At 38.0% G+C, this 27,133-nt stretch overlaps 1 protein-coding gene across 4 annotated transcripts in view; it reads left to right on the top strand.

Moving 5' to 3' along the window:
• myo1b (myosin IB) overlaps positions 1-27,133 on the top strand; it is a 175,516-nt gene that overhangs the window by 64,373 nt on the left and 84,010 nt on the right. For all 4 annotated transcript variants that reach the window (XM_079463941.1, XM_079463939.1, XM_079463940.1 and 1 more), the window contains exons 8-11: positions 10,961-11,059; positions 13,292-13,395; positions 17,067-17,214; positions 20,816-20,934. In XM_079463941.1, coding sequence (XP_079320067.1) covers positions 10,961-11,059; positions 13,292-13,395; positions 17,067-17,214; positions 20,816-20,934 — 470 coding nt within the window. The remainder of the gene's footprint in view (positions 1-10,960; positions 11,060-13,291; positions 13,396-17,066; positions 17,215-20,815; positions 20,935-27,133) is intronic.

Here is a 27,133-nt window from a genome sequence, read left to right as displayed (position 1 = left end):
AAATTTGACTATTCTTAATTTTTGTGAATGTTTATAAATGTTTAGTTATCATTTAGTACCTTTATGGGCCTTAGACATTTATAACCCAAGTGTAAAGGGTGGTTAGTTAAATTTAATGCTTGCTTAAGACATTTACATTAGCATACAATTGTGTAAAGTTAAATATAATATTCCTTGAATCATACAGAAACCCCAGGAAACGAATAAACATTTAAAGAGAACAGTATAAAACAGTAATCAAATCATAGTCATCAAATTGACCCGGTACGCTGTTGACCCCTAAACCAACCCTTAAACCTACACATACCACTAAACCTGTCCCTAGCCTTAGCCATATCATACTCAATAGCAGCAAAAGTGTTGTACAAGAACAAAAGCTTTTAATCATTGAAGAAGTTTTATTTATATAGCACCTTTCCGTAGCTCAAGTTCACTTCATTCACATAGTGCTATACAATAAATTTGCACATCCACATACCCAATACAGACCAGGGCCGGAGTGGGGCCACTTTTCAGCCCGGGAGTTTCAGGCCCAAAACTGGCCCACTTTTTCCATGATGGAATTCCAAATTAGCATTTTTTCCAATTTGGATAAATGAAGCAACAGTTCAGCTCTTCCTATTATTTGTAGTTTTTTATTAATATGATGGGTTAACAAATAATATAAATGTTAAATAATAATTCACAGAAGAAGTTAACAAAAATATTCCACGAAGATAGGTTGATAAATTAACAAAAGCATAAATAAATAAAGCATTTGAAATGTATCCCACTCTTCCACAAAGAGGCATATTGAACTAATGTTTACAGTTCAAGTCACAGTACTGTTTATGGTTACATTGCGAATAGCACCAACAGCATCTACAACAGCAGCAGTAGCCGCCTAAGCAGTGCACTGGTTTCAGCCACTTTATCGATAACGGTGTCGTTGCTTATAGACATGTGGATTTCCTTCTCTGTGCACATTAACATGAAAGCCTCAAAGTTGTCCTGACTCAATGAGCTTCGTAGCCTATTCTTCACAAATTTTAAAGTTGAGAAGCGTCTCTCACATGCAACCTGTGTGATGGACAAAGTCAACAGAAACTTATATGCTAACCCAATCACATGATAAAGCATCTGTGAGGAGATTATACTGTGAGAGTATTAAATGGACACAAATGGCACAGTTTTTGCAGGAGGAACAGGTCCTGCTTTCAAGTTCCATCTCTGGTTCTTCCATATATGGCAGTCCGCCACTATCCTACTGACCTTCATGTGTCACCTCACTACATGTCCTGACAGTATAACCTTCAAGAGAGGACTGTTTCAGTCTGTCCCACTGGTATGCCAGGCTAGAAAGCTCAGTCTGTAATGTGCTAACAGTAGCTCTGTCATCAAACCTAAGCAGACATTGTCGCCGTGTATTGGGTGATAGAAATTTTTTTTTTTATTAAATTTTATATTTTGTGAATAGGTTGACAACGATACAACTGTATTAGCCGAATAATTACGTTGCAGCGTTGCTAACGTTAATGCTAATCATGCATAGGCCTGTCTCTCTTTACCTGCTGTTGCCACTTGTGTTTGTTGTCCTCTTGAAAACAAATCCGTGAGTTTAGCACATTTGGCAGCATCCTCCTCCAATGCTTTTCGTTTTTTTAACCTGGCTTTTTCAGCCCCTCCTGGCCTCTTCCTCCCATTCGCGTACCGTTACGATAGGGCCGGCCCAGCTATCGTACCTGAGAAAACGTTTTGGAAAAGACGCGCTGTGGACTCAACCAACTCTATGGGAGGGGGGAGGGGAGAACTCCCTCACATGGTACAACCCATGCAGAGGCTGCGCGCTGCGGTGTCAGAATGTTGAACGTGTGTAGCCTAAGGTAACTAACTATTTGTCATAAATGATATTTCATTATTGTGAAGAGAGGAAAGAAAAAAAAGGAAAAAAGAAATTCTCGACCGGCCCAAAAGTGAAGCGGCCCACCGGGAATTCTCCCGAGTCTCCCGATTACCCACCCCGGGCCTGATACAGACACATAAGGCCACGTATAGCCACATTATCTAAAATACATATTGAAAAGATACATTTTTAGCTGAGTCTTGAAGGTAGGCAAAGATTATATACTGTATTAGAAAGTGTTAAAGGTAGTGAATTTCATAATTTAGGAGCATTAACACTAAATGACCTACCACCTACAGTGGACAGCTGAACATGAGGAAAGGACAAAAGATCAAGTTCAGTTGATCTGTGGGACTGGGCAGTAGAGTAGGAGTAGAGTAGGTCGGACAGATATGGAGACGCAAGATCATTTAATTCCTTTAAGATATTACTTCTAACATTTAAGTTAATAAGGGATGGCACAGGTAGCCAGTGAAGATCATGCTGTAAGAGATGTAATGTGAGCAAAACGCCTGGTGGAGGTGAGAACTAGTATTGGGCGGTATGACTATTAATTAATGTAGCAGTATTTTCCAGATTTATACCGGTTTCCACTACATGTCGGTATTTTTTTACCACATTTTCTACTGGTTAAGAGAGGAAATACTGCAGTTTATTGACTTAAAATGTCCTTTTATACTGTCATGGTGAGTGAATATTGTAGAAAAAAATACACACTGGTATTACACACTCACCTCAAGGATTATAAGGAACACCATACCAATACTGTGTTTGTCCCCCTTTCGCCTTCTGAACTGCCTTAATTCTACATGGCATTGATTCAACAAGGTGCTGAAAGCAGTCTTTAGAAATGTTGGCCCATATTGATAGGATAGCATCTTGCAGTTGATGGAAATTTGTGGGGTGCACATCCAGGGCACAAAGCTCCTGTTCCACCACATCCCAAAGATGCTCTATTGGGTTGAGATCTGGTGACTGTGGGGGCCATTTTAGTACAGTGAACTCATTGTCATGTTCAAGAAACCAATTTGAAATGATTCAAGCTTTATGACATAGTGCATTATCCTGCTGGAAGTAGCCATCAAAGGATGGGTACATGGTGGTCATAAATGGATGGACATGGTCAGAATCAATGCTCAGGTAGGCTCAGGTACCACACCCCTAAATGCATTGAAGCAACTGCCATGTGATTGGTTGATTAGATAATTGCAATGAGAAATTGAACAGGTGTTCCTAATAATCCTTTAGGTGAGTGTATAAATGGAACATAGACAGCATTACACGGAGCATTGCAAATCTGACCTGGAACTGAAATTAGAACAACAGTGATTCAGAGTTGACTCCTTCTTTCCTGCAACTTTGTTACTCGTTCACTTTCGGCTTTACAATTTGGCAGACTTCTTACATACACACACAGCAACATTATACACTGCGTGATATGCAATTTTAAGGACATTGTAATAGTTACGCTTTAAGAATATGAACACGCCCAGTTTGTTAGCCAGACGGACGCGCAGGGTGCTCTGCACGGGACTAATACACTAATATTTTGAAAATACCTGCTCTTTTAATGTATGTGTATGATGATTGGGTTATACGTTGTGGCAAGGCGTGGAAGTGACTTTTGTTTAACATACAGCACTCATGAGTCATGTTTAATTACTATTATGTACAAAACCTGATTCCAAAAAAGTTTGTAACACTGTACAAATTGTGAATAAAAACAGAATGCAATGATGTGGAAGTTTCAAATTTCCATATTTTATTCAGAATACAACATAGATGAGATATCAAATGTTTGAACTGAGAAAATGTATAATTTTAAGGAAAAAATAAGTTGATTTGAAATTTTATGGCATCAACACATCTCAAAAACATTGTGCCATTTGTACCACTGTGTGGCATCCCATCTTCTTTTTTAATAACAGTCTGCAAACGTCTGGGGACTGAGGAGACAAGTTGCTCAAGTTTAGGAATAGGAATGTTGTCCCATTCTTGTCTAATACAGGCTTCTAGTTGCTCAAATGTCTTAGGTCTTCTTTGTTGCATCTTCCTCTTTATGATGTGCCAAATGTTTTCTATTGGTGAAAGATCTGGACTGCAGGCTGGCCATTTCAGTACCCGGATCCTTCTTCTACGCAGCCATTGATGCAGTATGTGGTTTGGCATTGTCATGTTGGAAAACGCAAGGTCTTCCCTGAAAGAGACGACATCTGGATGGGAGCATATGTTGTTCTAGAACTTGGATATACCTTTCAGCATTGATGGTGCCTTTCCAGATGTGTAAGCTTCCCATGCCACACGCACTCATGCAACCCCATACCATCAGAGATGCAGGCTTCTGAACTAAGTGCTGATAACAACTTGGGTTGTCCTTGGCCTCTTTAGTCCGGATGACATGGCGTCCCAGTTTTCCAAAAAGAACTTCAAATTTTGATTCGTCTGACCACAGAACAGTTTTCCACTCTGCCACAGTCCATTTTAAATGAGCCTTGGCCCAGAAAAAATGTCTGCGCTTCTGGATCATGTTTAGATATGGCATCTTTTTTGACCTGTAGAGTTTTAGCCGGCAACAGCGAATGTCACGGTGGATTATGTTCACCGACTAAGTTTTCTGGAAGTATTCCATAGCCCATGTTGTGATTTCCATTATCCTGTATGTGATGCAGTGCCGTCTAAGGCCCCGAAGATCACAGGCATCCAGCATGGTTTTCCGGCCTTGACCCGTACGCACAGCTATTGTTCCAGATTCTCTGAATCTTTGGATGTTATTATGCACTGTAGATGATGAAAACTTCAAACTCTGCAATTTTTCTCTGAGAAACTCCTTTCTGATATTGCTCCACTATTTTTCGCCACAGCATTGGGGGAATCGGTGATCCTCTGCCCATCTTGACTTCTGAGGGACACTGCCACTCTGAGAGGCTCTTTTTATACCCAATCATGTTGCCAATTGACCTAATACGTTGAAAATTGGTCCTGCAGCTGTTCCTTATATGTAAATTTAACTTTTCCGGCCTCTTATTGCTATCTGTACCAGCTTTTTTGGAATGTGTAGCTCTCATGAAATCCAAAATAAGCCAAAATTTGGCATGACATTTCAAAATGTCTCACTGTCAACATTTGATATGTTATCTATATTCTATTGTGAATAACATATAAATTTATGAGATTTGTAAATTATTCCATTCCTTTTTTATTCACAATTTGTACAGTGTCCCAACTTTTTTGGAATCGGGTTTGTACTACTTGTCTGACAAGCAGAATACGTCAATGAGAATGGCTTTAATGGGCACTCAGTTGTATTAAAATACAATAACTGACAGTTCTAAGAGTAGTAACCAAAGTACCAACACTAGTCCAAAAAAAACATTGGCTAAGCATTGTTGCTTTGGATAAAAGCGTTGGCTAAATGACTAAATGAAAATTGAGTTGACACTGAGCGCAAACGTGATGACATCCTTAATATGCTAATTAGTACACCAAGAATGGATTTGAAATCGAATTGTGGCACTAAGAATCGATTCTGAATCAAATTGTGAGCGACCAAACGATTCCTACCCCTACTTCAAATGCAATGCACTGCTGCGGTTGTATCAACAGTAGAATACTGTACATTCTCAAAAATACAGTATGTCACTTTAACTTTGACCGCTGCTTTTTTCCATCTACATGACATCCTTAGGACCCATCATATGGGCACATAGCTTCTCATATGACTGTTATGCTGATGACACCCAGATCTACATCTCGTTTCAACCCGACAATACCACTGTAGTAGATTGCATAACAGCCTGCCTTTCCAGCACACCCCACGGTGCAACACGATCTCACCATCTAACTTGGCAATTACACAATCACTCCCTCCGAATCAGCCTGGAACATCTGAGTCATATTTGATGAACAGCTGTCCGTCAATGATCAGATTGCAAAGACAACACGATCATGTCGATATGCCTTATTCAACATTCAAAAGGTTAGACACTATCTCACGGAGCATGCGTCAACACTCCTTGTCCAGGCCCTGGTAATCTCAAGGTTGGACTGCTTCAGTGCTCTCCTTGCTGGTGTTCCTGCAAGGTTATCAAACCACTTCAGCTGGTTCAAAACGTTGCAGCACGCCTTGTCTTCCAACAGCCCAAAAGGGTTCATGTGACACAGCTTTTAATTTCTCTCCACTGGCTACCGGTTGAAGCCCGTATCAGATTCAAGTCACTGATGCTTGCCCACAGGACTATCACTCGATCGGCGCCGGCATGATTTCACACCCTACTACACTCCTACACCCCATCAAGAGCCCTGCTTTCAGCAAACGAGAGACGCCTTCTCATAAGGGCATTCAATCGCTTTCCCGCTCATTCTCCTTCACAACTCCTTCCTGGTGGAATATTCTTCCTACCCCATCTCTTCTGTGAAAACTTGACAGACAAATGAAAAAAATAAATCCTCTCAAGTGGTCACAGGTAGTGGTTTACATTTTGTTGAAACTATTAACTTTTTATAAGCACCTATCGTACTAATGCTCTGTTATGACATATCGCTTATTGCTCCCTGAACTCTTTGTAAGTCGCTTTGGATAAAAGCGTCTGCTAAATAACTAAATGTTAACGTAATGTAAATGTAACTTACAATTTTACATCATAAAATTAACCCATAAACCTGGGCGTATATTTTGTCAAGTTTCTCAAAGTGCCATTTTAGTCCTAAGTACTGAGAGTTCATGAAATTTACTCCTACTTCCGAACTTAAGTATTAAAGCAAGTTATCAAATTGCTTAAAGATAAGAATCACTCTTACTCTCCCAATTATTTAAGACAGCTCGAGAGATTCAGATCCAGATCATCAAACAAATTGTAATATTACACAAAGAATACAAAATGCAGTTTTTAAAAATAATGGTTTTATAAATTAAAGGGGTTATTTGACAAGACTAAAACAAATGTTAATGTTTGTTTTATATGTAATGCAATGTGTTTACACGATTTAAGGTTTAAACACTGTATTTTCCACAAACTGTGCGTGTTTGTATTCAATTCAATTTTATTTATATAGCGCTTTTCACAATGTGCATTGTTCCAAAGCAGCTTTACAGGGGAAAATAAGAAAAAAAACACAACTTGTTATATTAACACCATGCAATGTGTTTTACCTCTTTTAAAATATTCTAGTAAATAATATCTAATAAATGCAGTCTGCCAGTTGTTTATTTAGCATATTTGCATTAATTGAATGCTTGGCTGAAAAGATGTGTCTTTAATCTAGATTTAAATTGTATATACACCATAGCCAATGTACTTTTGTTTGGAACAATTATGTTCAGTGCAGACACTTCAAATGATTTAAATGTATGCTCTCTTCTCTGAGTTACAGTAAAAAAGTCTCTAAAGATTCTTGCGACACCACCACCTCGACCAACCGGGCGTGGCTCATGCATATAACAGTAGCTTGGTGGGGTATACTCATTTAGACCGAAATAATAATTTGGTTTAAGACGGGTTTCGGTAAGACAAAGTATATCGAAGCTGTTGTCCGTAATTATTTAATTTACAATAACTGCCTTTGAATTTAGTAATCTAATATTAAGTAGGCCGAACTTTATGAATTGGTTTTGGTTGTTTATTGCATTGTCTTCAGGTTTAATCACGATCAGATTTCTTCTGACTTTTGCCAAAATTATTATTTTGTAGTATTTTTCGGGGGACAGATACAGTCTCTGTATATTTGGAAGCAGAAACTTTAATAACAATTGAGTGGGAGGAACACAGACTATGGTTAAAGTTTTGATTTACCAGTGGGAGACAGTCAAACGGTGCGTAGCGCCTTCGAGATGTTGTCAGACAGGAGATCCGCTACGATGCTGCTGGGGTGCAGGCCGTCGGGGCGGAAGAGCCTAGGTCGACTCCCAGAACAGATCAAAACTATTAACAAAGAGCAGCTTCTGTTCAATAGACCATGACATCAACCATTGAATAAGCGAAAATAGTCTCCTGAACTTTTCATTCCCTCGAAGGTAGGAAGCGGTCCTGATACGATGATCCTCTCCGTGGGCGATGCGTTGCCTACCGTCTCGATCAGACTCCCTGAATCCCTCTTCAGGATCTCCGACTGCCGCATCCTTACGGGGTTCACCCCTGCGTGCAGCATAACAGCTCTGACATTAGCGTCGTCCTTCAGGATCGCAGGTATCTGCGCAGAGACATCAAGAACACGAGCGCCAGGAACACAATGAGTGCGCACCTTACCTTTTGTGGAGAAAGTGCGTACGTTCCGGACGATTGAATCTCCGATGACCACAGCGTTGCATTCTGTCTTGCAGAGGGCGCCAAAGTGGTTCCTGGTCGGGATCTCGAAGACTGGTGGCGGCAGTTAAGTCATCGCACCAGTCCTGGCTTGCGCCTTTCGTCGTGGGTGTGCTGGTGCAGGAGTGAAGTTCATTTGGGTTGAACGTGTTCTCGAAGCCTGGGCTCTGTGCAGAGAAACACGCAGAGTAGAAGTGGAAGAAGTACAATAATCGCTATTTAAACTTACAGCTGATTTTAGAGCGCCGTTCCAGCGCCGTTTTACGCTCTTACAGCCGTGTCTGCTTAAGTAAATCCTGGATCTGCTTCTCCACAGCCTCCAATTCCGACTGAAGTGTGAGCGTTTCTTCATCTGTACTCATAGGTACAAACGTATCTGACGCATTAGCCATTAGTGATGTAATGATGAGAACTGTGAGTTAAGCAGTAAGCAGGCTGGTAATGCTAACAGCCTGGGGGCTGATACAGAGTGATCCGATAAAAATTATTTATCAGTGCGCTTAACAACGATTTTTGTGTGATATACTTAAGTATAAGTTTAGAGTACCAGTTTAAAACACAGGTCTTTAAGATATAACAAGAATAGATGATCTATTAGATTTGATAGAGCTCCAGCTCAAACCACGCGCTCTCAGCAAAACAATGAGGCTGTAAAGGGCAACTGCTCTTTGCTCCGCCTCTCTGAAACGTGCTGATATTTTACAAAGCTATGTGCTATGATTGGCCAGTTCACTAGTGTGTAGTGATTGGTCGAATACTGCACGGAAATGTAACGCTGCTTACCTTATTTGGAACATCAGGTTCAAAAACTATTGACAGGTGATAAAATGACATAGGTCCTTCCTTATCAATTCGACCTCATTGACTGTAGTTAGGTAGGCGGGACGAGAGCCAGGAGTCAAGGCGTGTTCGTGAGTGATAACGTGTGTGAGCTGTATGCATACCGGTCTCGTATCACGGAGGAGATCGGGAGCATAAGAGTTCTAGTGGTCCGGCCATCAGTGAGAGAGGACCTGGCCTGGCTTTTAGTTATGGTTAGTGTGTGTCGCTGGCAGTCGCCCGTTAAGGGGCTGCCGGCTGTATATCTACGATTACATTTATTTTCTTAACAACAGATGTTTAGATGTTTGCTGGTTCCTGTCTCCTTCCTCTTATTGAATCTTGTTACATTGACTATAAACAAAGAACCATATACATCCTACAGAGTTTGTGTGAGATAAAAACAAGCTTGCGTTGCAGCAGGGAATGGTTACATAATAAATACAGCGAGTGCTTCGGCCCTTCTTGATCAACCAGTGTTACGCCATGTCTCGTCGCAACTCAACAAAGACAATAAATCCCATTATAAACACGACATTTGTTGCCTCTAGTTGAAACATAATGACTTATGTTGTCTTTTTTCCACATTACGAGCGTGTCTGCATTTGCAGATCACACAAAGAAACAACAACATGAAACTCAACTTGCATTAGTCCGTAACAAAGTCTTACAATGAAAATATACTAACAGGCTGCGAATCTGAAGCAACAGACAGTCCTTGCAGAGTTTTAACTGTTGGAATTGGCCCACTTTTTATCAAAAGCTTCCGAAAAGCTATCCTTCTTTTCACAATGAAACTCATCGTCTTCACGACATGGCTGTGCCGGCGACGGTACAATGAGATTTACAAGACCGCCCACCTTACCTGCGTTTAGATTTGGGTGGTCTTAGTCAAATCGTGTTACGGACTGACGTAGATTCGCCGGGGTGTGGTTACACGAGGCGTTTCAGGCAGGTCTGGGTGAGCATTCGCTTCTAGATAAAATCCATATTTTGTTCCGCCTTTTTTTACATATACATGGCTAAAATGTGCCTGCCTAATAAATTTTCTATAGCCTTAAATTAGATTTAAAAAAAAATCTCATTAGGCTATTTTTGGTGCCCCCTCAGCACTTGGTGCCCTACGCACAGCGCGTGATTTGCGTGGTGGGAGCGGCGGTGCTGTTTTGGATCATTGTCCTGCTGCATAACCCAAGTGCGTTTAAGCTGGAGGTCACAAACCAATGGCCTGACATTCCAAAACAGTACTGTTGCGTGTTCTCGTTATGTTGTGTTTTGTTCTCAATGGTATGTATGATACCGAAAATAATATTGTATTTAAAGCGAAACTTTGACTGAAGCAAATAAAAACAAATTTCAGCACCGGTTTACAATGGATAATTAAGAAATGGTGGAAACGTGTTTATCTTTCATTTTCAATGTCTATATTATAATTTATTCACTTGAAAAGTCTTTATTGTCGTATGTGTGTTGAATATAAACTCAGCGTGAATGTATCAAGAATATTCTTAAATAAAGAAGTCTATTCAGTGATTGGTCCATGGAAATGTCGTCATCCGAAATCCCTTTTGCGGCACAGCAAAGTATCGTAAATCATCTCTAAACCTGACACTTCAGATTTAGTCCAACACTTAACTTACGACTGATCTACTTTATAACTTACTTTTACAGCTTTGAGACAATAATTTTTTAGCATATGACAGTTTAGAAGCTTAATAAATATGGGCCCAGATCTCCATGTGGAGCACCAGCTTTTGTCAGAAATCTCACTGGATTATTACAAATAATGGCAAAAAGAATGTTTAGAAAGGTAAAGTGACATTTGCAAATAAATCTTTAAACTTTAGACTTTAAACCATTTTTAAGTAAAAAAAAGAACATTCCTAACTTAAACATTACTGTATTTATTTGTCAAGCTTAGAGCTAAAAGCATCTTTTCATTTATATTTTTCTTTCACAGATCTTTTGGAAAAATCTCGTGTAGTAAAGCAGCCCAGAGGAGAGAGGAATTTCCACATCTTTTACCAACTGCTTTCTGGGGCATCAGAGGACACACTCAGTAAGGGACCAAATACAGATATTAATTTCTTCAGGGTTTGATTTCAGGTATCAAAGGGTGGAGCTAAAAAAAGATAACCAAGTCAAGTTTGCATTTTATCAAAACAGCTGCACGGAAAAACAAGTTAAACAAACATAGAATCAATAAAGCTTTAGCCCTAACAAAGGTCAATAAAATACAAACATACAAACAAATATGTATATACATACTAATACTGTTTGCACACAAACTGTGTATATATATATATATATATATATATATATATATATGCATTATATACTACATTATACATTATAGCAAACTAAATTCATGGTATTATTGCAAGTCTGTCAGCAGCTTCCAAGTGAGCAAGCTCAGAGTGACAGTTGCAAGGATCCAAATCTGAAATAGGGCCAAGCCCTGAAGTTGCAGCAAGCACAGAGCAGGGCCATAGCAGCACGAAGCAACAAGAACAAAAATGGCAGAAACAGAAGAAACAGGCTGATAAGAATAGGTCTGAATGAAATAACATGTAAAACCTACAGGTACCTGTCTTTACTAGATGTGAACAGCGTGCAACCCATTATTGTGGGAGACGCCCCACATGGGATTCGAACCCACAACCTTAAAGTCAAAGGCAGCTGTTTTATCAGGTTAGGTCACTCACTTGACCTAGTGCACCCAAGAGCTTCAAAGCTGCAAAGGGGTAAACTAGGCCAATCACTGAAGGTGCAACAAAAAAACATAAGAAAAATACAATGCACATGAAAAACAGATAGCATAATTGATACGTTTTATATATCGTATATTAAATGCAGGGTAACCGATTTCTGAAATATGGTTGTTGTTATTACAACTAAACACACTACTACGCAAAAAGAACATGCCCCTTCCTGCTTTGCTCTGCCCTCAAATGTGCTGTGTAATGCAGGCTGATTGGCTACATGTTTTGGTACTCGGCCCAATTTTTCTAAAGCCTTTTCAGACATTGGTGACCGATGTACCGATTAATCACCTTTAATGTACTACGTTATATACACCCAGACTAGTTTATTACAAATTAAAGATAATGGCACAGTCAACTTCAAGTATTTCTCAGAAATGGCAGCAAATACAAAAATATTTTCAGTCATTTCTGTGCTGCTCAAACCAAATATTATATAAGCCAAGATTGACAAAGAATTTATTAAAGTTAAAGTAAAAATGATTAAAGTTATAAGAGTTTTTGTGGCGCTTGTCTTTAAACGTCACAGCAAATATATCACACTGTATAGGAGACATATTTCAAAATGTTGGACAGGCAGTTCATCCAATCCTGGAAGAATTACTTTCATATGATGTGCCTGATTTTCTGAAAAAAGTTATTAGGAACAATAACCATTTTCCAAATCTTGTGACCCATAAGTGGCACTCTTCAGTGAGTCTGGCCATCGTCTCCGCCCTTTCAAAATGTCTTTAATTGTGTAACCATTTGATCTTTTGCTCAAAATATTAAGAAAAAAAACTCTGCTCTTATTGAAAACAAACAATTGCAAAAGAAACACAATTTATCAAAAAAATATCTGTTTTAAATATATCAAATCATTAGCCAGTTTGTGGGTTATGTTTTGAATGCTGGGAAGATTGATTGCATATACTCAACTCATGAATCAATATTAGGTGTAGTCGAATTGGTACAAGATAGACACATATCTTACAGGCTGATTCATAACACTTCAAGTTGACTTGATTTTTTAATAGCCACTTCCTATTTTGTGAAGCTCAACAATCTTTGCTGCACATCACAGTTCTTTGGTCTCCCCCATTGCAATTAATGACAAAGGGGGTTTGGCCTACTGTATGTATTACCTCATTTTTTTAACCCTATAAAAAAGGAAGTCATAGGTGAACAATCTCCTGGTTCAAGTCACCCAGGTGTACTAAAAAATGGAATTATTAAAATAAAAATATTTTGCGATTCATAGGGGTGCCAAAAATTGTGACACATGTATATTTAAAGTATTTTGTTTTTTTATAAAACTGTGTTGTATTTGCAAATGTTTGTTTTCAATGAGAGCTGATGTTTTTTCTTAATATCTTGAGCAAGATATCAAAGGCTTATACAATAAAGACATTTTTCACAGCCTTTTGCTCAAGGGTGCCGATATTAGTGGAGCGCACTTTATATTGTAGTCTTTTGTAACCTATTCATGTAGACAGGAAACTATATTTTTATGTTTGTAATATGCATAGATTCAAGTCTTCTTCTTTCAGGCAAATTGAAGCTGGACAGAGACTTCAGAAAATACAACTATCTTAGCCTGGATTCTGCAACGGTCAATGGACTGGATGATGCTACAAGTTTCAGAACTGTCAAGGTAAGTTTGCCTCATAGCTGTGTCACCGAGCTGGGTCCTGAGGCAGCATGTGAAGCATTGACACAGATCAGTTATGGCAGTTTTACATAGGATGCCTGAAAAGAGCGTTTACATTGAAAGAGCAGAGTGAAGGGAGAGCCTAATAAATGTGCAAATTGGCATTTATTTAAAATGCATTAATAAACACCTCTTAAAAATCTCAAAAGAAGCTTATTTTACTAACATTTGTTTTATCTGCATTGTTTTCATGTTCTTTGAGATCCATGTAAAGTTAAACCTACATTTATTCAGACAACTTCAACATTTCTCACATTATCACAGTTTATTCATATAGTTTAGACAATGATAATAAACATGGCAAGAACTCAAGACACAGTTAAACTGTGTCAGAACACATTTATATTGATATTGTCAGATATTGTAGCTTTGATAGAAAGGTTTAGGTTGAATAACTGTCAGCTGTTAAATTTAAGTAAACAACTAGATAATCCCAAATCAGGACAATCAATTACCAAGCAATGCTTAATTTTATTTCTGTGGTGTAAAAAGGTTGCATTAGTAATTAACGAAAACACTTTCAGGTCAGGTCAAAATGTCTAAATAATTTGGTCCAAAATCTTTGTCACTGTTTGAAGAATTTTTGGGTATAATATGTCACAGTTCACTTTTTTTGGTATCCTCACTTACATAAATGAACTACAGTGTGCTTACCCACTAGTAAAATTTAAAAATATGTGTTATACATAACATTCCATTTTGCGTAGATTTAATAACTGCTGTATTGTTTTATTTAATTTAATACAATAATTTGTTTTTATATATTATATTTACATTTAGTCATTTAGCAGACGCTTTAATCTGAAGCGACTTAAAAACTAGGGGAAAACAATAGAAGCAATTTGTGCAACAAAAGAACAACAATGCATAGGTGCAGTAAAACTGGATTAATTTAGCCTACCACAGTATACGAAGCAAGGATTTTTCTTTGAGGGGAGGATCAGAAAGTAGAAAAGAAGTAGAAGACTGTACTAATGGGTCAGATGTTGATGGAAGAGATGTGTTTTAGCCGATTCTTAAAGACAACTACAGAACAGCTATAATATACATTTGACAACACTGTTATTGTTTTCTCCTTAAGCATACAATACGCTATGTATTTGAGTTTCAATTAGAAAACTTTATCTTAGGCCACGTTTACACGATGAAAAACTGAAAAGTTTCACGTACAGACGACACCGTTATTAAAACAATCCGCGTTTACACAGATATAAACAGCCAAAATAACAAAAAAACACAATAAAAACATAACAATAAAAATATGATTTATGTCTCAGCTCATTATCTTTAAAGTAATTAAACCTGTGCACACACTATTCATGTGGCAATAATCCGGGCAAGCCATGCAAACATAGTCAACACCTTCAAACAATGGCACAACATAGAAATTGAGATTCATCGTCAAATTTATTGTCTGCATAGTTGGACAATAATGTGCTGCACACATGCCGTAGACACTCCTAGATGGTGAAACAAGTTTAGTTTGTTTGCTGTCAATAGACTAGAAAATACAACAATCATTCATTTATAGATTTGTCATGCCTTTTCAACATGAAAGTGGTTTTGCAATAGATACCCTGCCATTGCTTGACAGTGACAATATAATTTTTCATACTATGTCACATATTATCTAGCACAAGTTGCTCTGTTATCTCTGCCCTTTGGACCAGATATTTGAATGATATTGCGAATGATCTGCTCACATGTACATTATCAATGCTATGACATTTAAAGTGACAGGTTATTTATGGTTTTACCGTGCAAATACTGACACGTGTCCTGTTTAGCACAAGCGTTCCATAATTATATGAGACACATTAAATCTCACTCCAAAATAAAAAATAGCATAGTGCATTCAATTTATTTACATTTAGGCATTTGGCAGACGCTTTCATCCAAAGCGACTTACATAGTATTATCCTATACATTTTACATAGGTATCTGCAATCCCCTGGCATCGAACCCAAAAACTTGCGTTGTTAACGCAATGCTCTTACCACTGAGCTACAGGAAAGCCCCCGCATAAAAATAGTATATTATTAAATGATATAGTATATATTATGGCATAAAGTATTTATCATATGATTGGTTAAATATATGGAATAAAACTAGAATTTATTGAATGAAAGTCTGTATATATCTGATTGGTTGAATTTATGTAATGATATATGGAATGAAAATATAATATATTGAATGAAAATATGAACATATAGATTGAAACATCGATATATGGAATGAAACTGATGCCATCAAAGCGCCATCTTGTGTTTTTATTTGTGATTGTTCAGATATGGAACAATGAGTGAGTCTGCGTGTAATCTAGAAGCAGCAATTTTAACTAATAACAAATTAATAAAGACGCTGACGAATGCGTGTATAGGCCAAAATTATGGCACCTGGACTCAATACGTTTCTAACGATAAAGAAATACGTTTGCTATTTCTTCGCGGTAGCCATTTTAAAGTCATCAAATGGAGAAGGTTGTTGTTCTGATAACAAGGAAATAAATCGTTGTTATGAATTTGTGTTATCAATTTCATTTTATTCAATATATTATGACTTCCATTACATATATTTAACACTCTAAGTACTCTATTTAAAACACAAAGTACAACAAAAAAGGAAAAGAAAACTTAAACAAATTTTCTTGCAAATTAGGTGTTGGCTACCAGCCCAACTAAGGCCAAGTTTCTTCCCCTCTTTCACCCAACAGTGGGGCTTTTATAAGTGAGGCTCCTCCCCTTGAAATTAAACTGTCCAATGATGACAATACTTCAGTTATCATCACATTTGCCAAAACTTGACTTGAACATTTACATAATCTTCAACATCGTTATACATGCCTGCATCGGCATATGCATCTTCTTCAACATTTCATTTTAAATGGATGAAAATCTTTTCATCATGAAAACCAATGAACATTCAAAAGAAATGCATCCTTATATCGCTTATTGCTCCCCGAACTCTTTTGTAAGTCGCTTTGGATAAAAGCGTCTGATAAATGACCAAATGTAAATCCCCAATAACACTAAGATAACATTATCCACACTGTCATCGATTAAGGTCCTCCCCTCGTATATTTGTGATAAATATGGCTTGCTGTTTGCGGCCGGCCCCTTTCACTAAGAAGGGTCAAAGAAAGGTAAGACAAAAATAATCATTAGCAAACAACATTATTTGTCTCATTACCATTTACCTCTCCTTTTACAAAGATCCAAAACACCATACTAACTACCTTTATTCACAACGGAATGTGCACCCTCCATGTGACTGGAAAAATGAAAAGAAACAATCAATAAAGTTCTCTTATACAAGACATTGTGGTGTGACTCTTTAACTGACATGTTACATACACTCACTATGTCACTATGTATATGATAAGTCAAAGGTAAAGTGTTAAAACCCTAATTACAGTTACTGATAATCAAATAACTTTTTTCTATAATTTTCAAGGAATGCCTGTCATGATGTTGCTTGAGCTTGTTTCTCAACACATTCAGTCTGTCGGTCCACAGTGTCCAGTCAATTTCCTGACAGATTTGACCATAAAGTATGTTTTATGTCCATCACCAGACCCCTGTCAACTAATGTCATTTTCACCTCTAATCTTCCAGAATGCCATGCAAATTGTGGGCTTCATGGAGGATGAGGTTCAGTCAGTGCTGGAGCTAGTTGCTGCTGTCCTCAAGCTGGGAAACATCGAGTTTAAACCAGAGTCTCGTGTCAACGGCTTCGATGAGAGTCAGGTGAAGGATAAAAATGGTGAGTGCTCGGTCCTGTATTCAAATGGGTTTTTAGTAGACCTGTTCTTCTTGAAATTTCTAAACTCTTAAGAGAAGAGGAAGTCCACTTTCCAACATGTTCACAATTTAAATAATCATAGTTAGTATTTAAAATAAGGGCAAAACAAAATCAGCCATGGTATGTCTACAACAGCAAGAGGATATGAACAGTTTGGTTCCAAAATTTGATTACTCAAAAGCATGTTTTAATTATGTTGTCATGTTTTTATTGTTTTAGCGATTGATCACCCAAACATGTCCTACCATGTGACATGCTATAATATACTAAAACTTCTTACATACCTTTATTAGTTTTTAGACATGCATTTTCTTATCACCTCATATTACCACAATATAACATTAATGGAATGCATTACATTTTTGTTCCTTGGAACTTTTATTTTAAAGGCTACAATCTTGATGAAAAAGTCTAGCTGTAGGACATATAAATGCTTTGTCTGTTAATGATAATGTATTAATTGTAAAGTTACTGTAATGACACTTCACTGTGTGACCAGTGTGTTAACAAGCAAAAATATTACTCCCCTTGGTAAATATGAGCAAAGAATGCTGTGAATATAAGCCCAGGATTGTGACTGGAACTTTTTGAAAATATCCAGATTGGCCGACCTCTACAATGGATGGGCAAACTGTCAGGATTACCTCCAGTTAAATTAAGTGGTCTGACATCCCTACATAGGCCTATCACACAGTAAAATAAACCAAGTGTGTTTAGTAAAGAGAAACTGAGAGCGAATACATCTGTAGATGCCTATATGTACTAACAATGGCAAATGCAACTTGAACACACAGCTGACTAGTGGTGCTATGGATCGCAAAACTCACGGTTCGTATCATTTTATGGATTTTGGGTCTCGGATTGGATCATTTCAATAAATAATCTAGAAGGTGTGCATTTATAGCTGACACACACATGAACACTGTACAGTTAGATTGGTGGCTATACGTACGTCATTCCCTTTAAATGCTATTGAAGTTGGAAACATGTATTTTAATGTTTATCGAACGTCCAATGTCAAACCAACACTATGCCAGTGAAACGCAGCAATGAGCGCTAGCTTTATCCATGCTGTAAACGCTCCACATGCGTGTGTAAAAACATTAAAGCCTTGTGAAACTCTAAACAACATTTGTTGATAGTTGGTTGTGTTGCACATCATTAACAATGTTACAGTAAGTATCAACTTACTTTGTAAGTTACTTTGGATAAAAGAGTCTGCTAAACGACTGTATGCATGTATTTTGGCAACTCCGGGTAAGTGTTCTGCTTTTTTTCATTTATCCATCAACTTATTATCATGTCCCATAAACGCCTCTCTCTGAAGGGTCCGATACTGTAGAAACACACCAGGCATTGTCATGAATAATTCGTAGAAATGTCTTCATTGGAAAAGAAAACAAAGTCCATGAATAATTATTAGACACCGACGCATCATCACTGTACTATCGTACATCGCCACGTTACATCCTTTGACATTGGCCAAATGAGGATCTCAAACCCATTGTATGATAAAAGCGTCCGCTAAATGTAAATGTAAACCCAGAAGGGAAAGATAAACATTTACTAGTTTTCTCTACAGTAATAACTAACAGTTGCACAAATTGTTTTCATGATGTGGAACACAACCAACTCTGTTAATATCTAAATAAATGTTATTTAGTGTTTTGTGACGCTTTAAGAAAATAGTTAAAAGAATAAAAAGTAAATTTCAAAATCAGGGCAATCAAAAAGTTTTAATCAACTGGTAATGTCCAAAATCTGCCTTAAAGAAAATTAATGTTTGTCTATATTGTCTTAATGCACAGTGAGGGGAATAATTTGAGTGGCCAAACACTTTTTATGGATCACAGATGAGAAAAAATTACAGAATTCAGAAAGCATTTACAAAAATGGAAGAAAAAACTGCAACCCAATCACCACAAGTTGTTTGGGACACTGTTAAAGAAACAAATCTTCTGCTATCATGCAAAAACAAACTCCTCCATACTATTTTGCCTTAATGGAACTTCAACCAGGACTGAATTCTATGGCCATATAAAATGAAAAATAGTTTTTTTTTGCAGCAAGAACAAAAAAGGTGTCTCTTTGGTGCACAAAGAGATAAAAAGTGTCCTATGTCTACAGTTAAATAAACTGTGGCATATTTTTGTGGACTTGCATTTATACCAGAGGTTTTGCACATCTTGTTCTGATACATGGCATCATGGATTATATCAAATACCAAGAGATAAAAAAACTAATACCTTGTTCTGCTATAAATCTTATTAATGGGTCACGGTGAGATCTTCCATAAGCACATTGGTTTAAAACAAACATCAAAATCAACAAAAAAACGATATAGCCATTCCCTGGCCTGAACCCTATAGAAAATTAGTGGGATGAACTGAATAAGAGGGAGCACCAACATTTGAATGACCTGGAGAAATTCTGTATGGAGGAACGGTCTAAGACAGATCATTTGTCACGTAATCTTCTTCATCAGACATTTTAAGAGACGACTCTTAGCTGTTTTCTTGCAAAGGTGGTATTAAAAATAACGTAAGGTATGGGGTCTAAAAATTGTGGCTTGTGAATAATATTGGATCCTTGTGATTGCTTTTTTCTTTAAATAAAGATAAAAAAACATGCAGGTTTATTTTCATAGAATTCTTTGCTCATATTTACAAAGGGGGCTAATATTTGTGTCCGTACATGTACACAAACCTTCTTAGCACCAGTCAAAAGTAAAAGCATGGCTAAAGTTAGTTCTGGAATGTCTCTTTCTGGTGCCACTTGCTTTGATATTTTGTCAAGTGTGGCTTAAACACTGTGTGTGAGCAATGTGTTTACATTTTTACTTTTTAACTCATGAACATGTTAATCCAGCCACCCAAGTATCTGCAGTGCCCAAGAGGGTACGGTATAATGTCATTTGAGAGGAAGCCCTATCTAGTCTAAGGCCCAATCCAATTCCTACCCCTCACCCCTACACTTTATCTAAAATACTGTATTGTATTTTCCGTTTCTCTGTGCAATGCAACCTTGTAAAAAGCACTATATAAATACAATTTTAATGAATATAATTGTACTTTCCCCTACCCCTCTGTTTAGCACGTTCGTGTGAAGATCACACCGTACGTATGATGACATAGTAGTGGGATGTCCCCTTTCAACCCTTCCCCTTACCACTCTGTTTCAAGGGGCAAGGTAAAGGGGCATAAAATAAAATTGGGATTGGGCCTAAACCTCATAGTCTGTGTCAACTCCCTTTATATAATACTGCATCTGTTTTTTGGCTGTACGAAAACCTTATTAGCACTAATGTGCTTTCCTTTTTCCTTTCACCTGATTAATATGCACTCAAAATCCAAATAAGTTATTTAGCTTTGCCTCTTAAAAGATACTTTTATTCTATCTCTTATTAGACTATTATTATTTTTCTTATCTTGTTGGATAATTAGTTTGTTTAACACTTGACAAATGACATAACAAACTGAGCTATGTTTTCTATCAGTTTTTTTCTGTATTAGTCTTCCTTTCAAATGATCTGCTGGGTTTTCTTGTTTGTTTAATTTCTCAGACTTGAAGGAGATGTGTGAGCTGCTGGGCATTGAACAGTACGTCCTGGAGAGAGCGTTCAGTTTTCGTACAGTCGAGGCCAAGATGGAAAAAGTGTCCACCACACTCAATGTGGCTCAAGTCAGCACTTGCACTTATCTATTTAAATCTTCTCCCTATCAAAACGTTCCATAATCTTTTAAATTAAGGGTTGTTAATGAACTGTAACTATAACTTTCAGAACGTAGACACACTGTAAAAATAGTCATAAATGTAAAAAAGAAATGGGAAAAACCTTTCAAAAAGGTTGTACTTGTAAATGTATTACATTTAAATTTAGTCATTTAGCAGATGCTTTTATCCAAAGTGCCTTACAGAGACTTTAGGACGCAAAAAAGTGATATGTCATTCAGGGTAAAAATAATGCAATAAGTGCTAACACCAAGTTACTAGTTTCCACAAAAGCCAGAACGATAACTGATGAGAGAAAGAGAGAGAGACTTCCCCTTTTTAGTAGTAGTATGTAGTTGAAAGTATGTAGGTGCAGAGCCAGTGACAGTTCTGTTGGCAAGCATTAGTGATTTGACTCGCTTAAGGGAAAGTAAAGGGGTAAAGTGATAAAGCGATAGTTCACCTAAAAATGAAAATTCTGTCATCATTTACTCGCCCTCTTGTCATTTCAAATCTGTTTGACTTTTTCATTCGCAAACCACAAATGAAGGTATTCAAAATATCGTTTGTGTTCTGCAGTAGAAAGAAAGTCATAACCGAAAAATAAGATTTTCCTTTTTGTGTGAACTATCCCTTTAACTTACATGAACAGGTAGTGCACATTCCTGATGACATTATAATGCCCCTGTGCAATGTTTAAAAATAAATGATTCACAACAACAAGAGATTCAATCTAGTGTGGAAGAGCTTGACTGGCCTACTAAATGCCCAGACCTGAACTCAGCTAAACACCAAACACTCATTACAGTAATTTCAGCACAGATTACGGCCCTTGCAAATCTGTTGCAGCAAAGATGGAAACAAAATGAGATAATATGGTATGGTATGGTATGGCATCCTTTCTGTTTTCTAAAAACAATTTACCTCAAATGTGCTGTGCATCGGCCCCCACACTGATATAAACTTTATTCAAATTTGTGTCTGTGCATGCTCATGAACACAACATTACAACATCCAAAACCTGAATTGAATAAACCAAACAAATCATTCACGCTTAAATGGTTTTCATAAAGGTAAGCTTTAGTTTACACAATCCTACTAATAATAACCTGCCCTATAAAAAATTTTTTTTTTCATATCAGGTCAGTTCGGTGCAAGGCAAGAAACTACTGACTTTTAGCTGGGTTCTTCTTTCTGTGCGGATATTTTTCGCGTCATAAGCTAAAGTTAACAAAAAGGTTTTATGCAAACTGTCATATCAAAGAGGCATAATAGCCTAATAATTTCACTGGAGCCATGCGAAACCTTGGTTCCCAATTGCCGCGATGCCGAAAACGCAGACAGAAGCACGGAATGCAGACATAAAACGGAAAAGTAGATTATGCCCTATATACAGTTATGTTAACTTAATTATGAATATCAATATTTTAACATTTAAAATTCAATGCATCAAAGATGGATTGACATTATTTGATGGCAGCATGAGTTGTGAATGCATCTGGAACACACAGAATAAAACGGAGATTAGAATGTCTTTGCTTATAGATTCACAGAACTTTAAAGTTTCTTTGATCAATGTTTAACACCGACGGAGTTATTAACAAACTTTGAGCCGACTTTCGTCCGAGCATAATGCTTGCATTTCCTCAACAAGAACATGTAGAATAATTTTAATATCATACTCACTTGAGTGTTTAGCCTATGTATGTTCTATAAATTTGCTAATATGGGCAATCTGCTTTATTAGCAGCCTTTTTATTCGCTCTGTGCAAAATCAAATGCGTTCTTCTGTATGGCTGCATAATCATTTGTATTTAAAACACAGGATATAATGGCCATGTACACACTGTAATTTAGTATTTTTATTCGTTTTACGTTTTACAACAGAAACAAAGAACAAAACAAATTTAAAATAAAGGCTCTGATACAGATTTAAATGCGTCATTAACATTTAGTCACAAAAAATATTGCCCACATATTCACATGGAAAAAGATACAGATTTGACTGGGTCTCAAGTTTGTGTCAATCAGAATCAGAAAGAGCTTTATTGCCAAGTATGCTTGCACATACAAGGAATTTGTTTTCGTGACATTACCTTCCAGTACACAGAGACAACAACGCACAGACAAAAAATAGGTAAATAAATAAGTGTATAAACAATTGTGCTAGAAATTATAATGGGATAGGATTAAGTAGATGCAGGGATGTACTAGGAAGGAGAGGTAACAAATAAATATAAGGATATTGCACATTTTATTGCATAAGTGGGGAACATTTAACTGTTCATGAGGTAGATTGCCTGGGGGAAGAAACTGTTCTTGTGCCTGACTGTCCTGGTATTTGCGGCTCTGAAGCGCCGGCCAGATGGGAAAAGTTCAAAGATGGGGTAACTTGGATGTGAGGGATCCAGAGTGATTTTCCTAGCCCTTTTCCTCACTCTGGATGTATACAGTTCTTGAAGGTTGGGCAGGGGAGTACCAATAATCCTTTCAGCAGTCCGAACCGTTCTCTGTAGTCTTCTGATGTCTGATTTTGTAGCTGAACCAAACCAGACAGTTATTGAAGTGCACAGTACAGACTCAATGACGGCTGAGTAGAACTGTTTCAGCAGCTCCTGTGGCAGGTTAAACTTCCTCAGCTGGTGAAGGAAGTACAACCTTTGTTGGGCCTTTTTCACAATTGAATCAATGTGATTGTCCCACTTTAGGTCCTGAGAGATGGTGGTTCCCAGGAATCTAAATGAGTCCACTGCAGCCACAGTGCTGTTCATGATGGTGAGTGGGAGGAGTGCAGGGGGGTTTCTTCTGAAGTCCAGGATCATCTCCACTGTTTTGAGCGTGTTCAGCTCCAGGTTGTTAAGACTGCACCAGACAGCCAGCTGCTCAACCTCTTGCCTGTAAGCAGACTCGTCACCGTCCTGGATGAGGCCGATGACTGTAGTGTCGTCTGCAAACTTCAGGAGCTTGACAGAAGGGTCTTTAGAGGTGCAGTCGTTGGTGTACAGTGTGAAGAACAGTGGGGAGAGAACACATCCCAGAGGGGCACCCGTGATGGTGGAGCAGCTGTTTGACATGAATTTCCCCAGTCTCACTAACTGTTGCCGATCTGTCAGAAAGCTGGTGATCCACTGACAGATAGAGCTAGGAACAGAGAGCTGGGTCAGTTTGGTCTGGAGGGCTGTTGGGATGATGGTGTTGAAAGCCGAACTAAAGTCCACAAACAAGATCCTCACAAAAGTCCCTGTTTTATCCAGATGTTGCAGGATGAAGTGCAATCCCATGTTGATTGCGTCATCCACGGCCCTGTTTGCTCGGTAAGCAAACTGCAGTGGGGTCCAGTAAGGGTCCAGTGATGTCCTTCAGATTAGCCAGAACCAGTTTTTCAAACAACTTCATGACGACAGACGTAAGAGCCATAGTAAGAGGCACAGGTCTGTAGTCGTTAAGTCCTGTTATCGACTACAATGGTCATGAAGTGATTCACAACTGGGAAGATCCCAGGCCAAACACCCAACTGGTCAGTCAGTGTGGAATTGTGAAGTGGTTAGAACAAATAATGCGAGGACACCTAAAGATTGAGAGTGTTGCACCAACAAAGATCGGTCATAAAGTAAACCTCCATATAATGTAGATTTAAATGTTGCACCTTTTAAAATATTCAGGGTTAGATTTAGCCTAACATATTTCATTTCATTAGGGTACTTGATAATAATAATGCGTAGCCAAAGCAAAGGTTAATGAATAATGTTTTGAAACGCTCATTAAAAGAAAGGGAAAGAAATAATAGTTAAAACAACTAACCAATTTTTAAGTTAATCCAACCAATTTTAAAACAATTATACTCTTCCAGATTTATGTTCAAGAAATCCACGCAAAATTATAAAAAAATATAATTGTATCTCATGCATAAAAAAAGAATGCTTTGCGTTTTTCTTTAAGAAACTAAACAAGGAAACCCTTTATTCGGGAGGGGCAGAAACCGCTAGCCAAGACCTTATCCCCAGATCCAGGCCTGCTGAGTAGAGCCAGGGATAGGGAAATGCGAGTTGATTTAAACCACAGACTTACTTTCCCCTTGGAAATCGCAGCGACCAAACTGTGGCCAGACATGGTTCTGTGGTCCAGCTCCAGTAGGACAGTCCTCATAGATAAGTTGACTGTACCTTGGGAAGAGGCCACTGACGAAGCATTTGAAAGAAAGAATCTCTGGTATGGCATTGGCTGTGGCTAAGGCAGATGGACACAGCATGGGCTGCCAGATGATCTTACAACAATGTGACACACACCCAGGTCTGATCAACCTGCGGTGGGCCTCTTGTGTCTTGTGATAAAAGGCCGAAACACCCAATGAGTAGCACAACTGACGATGTGTCGCGTTGATGGGAACCATACAAAGGGCATTATCAGCAGCATCTCACCAAAAAGGCAGCTTTTACTCAGGATAATGTGATGAAACTCATAAGATGTTTCTCTGATAATGGCAAGGAAAGAGGATGCCTACCTGACGAACCAGTGAAACCTCAGACCAGCTTCCTCTATTCATATTCTTGACTGCTTCCCCCTGCAACATGTCCTATTGGGCAATTCAACAGTGTTGAAACAGTGGGATTATAACACCTAGTCCTATTAAGCGAATCTAAGTGAACACAACATTTACAATGACTGGGTAGGTTCTGTAAACTTTGATGGCTCAAAGGGGAAAAATGCTATGAAATCCTATTCTACCAAGTGGGTCTCGAACCAGCATCTGTCCGGGATTGGAGACGAGTATTCTAACGAGAAGGCTAAGCGTCTGTCATTAGAGCAGAAAGTTTAGTTGCACAGCTCTCTTTCGCCACAGGAGCTGCTGTAAAAGTGTGGTTGTTTTTGCACTCAAATTCTTGTGCTTCCGACGTCCATTATCCTAATTATTGGTAGTTGTTACTTAAAAGGACACATTTTCATTACAAAGATTCACAAAAAAGAGACTTAAAATATGGACCTTTGATAGTCAAGTCAAGTAAGCTTTATTTATATAGCATTTTTACAATTTTCATTGTTACAAAGCAGCTGTACAAGAAAACATGGACTATAATCAAAACATAAAAGGTTATTCAAGTCAAAACACCGATCAAATATCAGACACACTATAAATTCCTATATGCAGTGTTAATTAAATAAGACTATAAAATTCAAGCAGCCCCCCCGGCCAGGTAAACAAAACAGTGCAAAACAGTATGCAAACGGTGGCGAGGAACCCACAACTCCTTTGGAGGAGAAAGAAAAAACTCATTGGGAAACCAGGCCTGACCAGGGGATTCCAGTTCCCCTCTGGCAAAAGCTGCAGCCTCTGCACAAGCTCAACGGTGCTTGCACAACAAGGCAAAATAAAAAAAAGTTAGATTTAAGATTATCATTAATAATCTAATAGCGGCTGAAGTTTTGTAGAGTCGCCACGTCCTTCCTCCAGCTCTTTCATCACAGTATTTGTCAGGTCTGGGTATGGATTGCGCCCTCCCAGCTCCGGTAACCTTGGACTGCGTCCTGCCCGCTCTGGTAACCTTGAACTGCGTCCTGCCCGCTCTAGTAACCTTGGAACAATGAGACAAGACTGGCTGAGTGTAGAGTACTGTTCTGAACTCTTTGATGCAACAAATGCATCAGTTGTTATTGGAAGTGTTCCTGGTTCCGGTTGATCTAACTAGTGCAGCCTAAATCTTTAGAATATATATATATATTATGATAGTGTAGTGTATGCAAGACTAAAAAGATGAGTCTTTAGTCTAGATTTAAACTGACAGAGTGTGTCTGCCTCCCAGACAGTGCAGGGAAGACTGTTCCAAAGTTTAGGCGCTAGATAGGAAAAGGATCTGCCCCTGCACTTGATTTTGAAATTCTAGGTATTACCAACTGTCTACGCCTGAGAGCGTAGTGCACGTGAAGGACTGTAATACTTGAGAACTTTGTGTCTGATATTTGACCTGTGTTTTGACTTCCATAACTTTTTATGTTTTACTTATAGTCAATGTTTTCTTGTACAGCTGCTTTGTAACAATGGAAATTTTAAAATGTGCTATATAAATAAAGCTGACTTGACTTGACTATTATAATAAAAAAAAAACATGCAGTTTTTTTTTCTGTACTTATACGAGCAAACTGTTGAACCGTTTAAGTGTTTTTAAAAAGTTCC

Source organism: Barbatula barbatula, assembly GCF_947034865.1.
Source record: "Barbatula barbatula genome assembly, chromosome: 9".
NCBI classification, from domain to species: Eukaryota; Metazoa; Chordata; class Actinopteri; order Cypriniformes; family Nemacheilidae; genus Barbatula; species Barbatula barbatula.
This window is presented reverse-complemented; position numbering and strand designations above follow the sequence as displayed.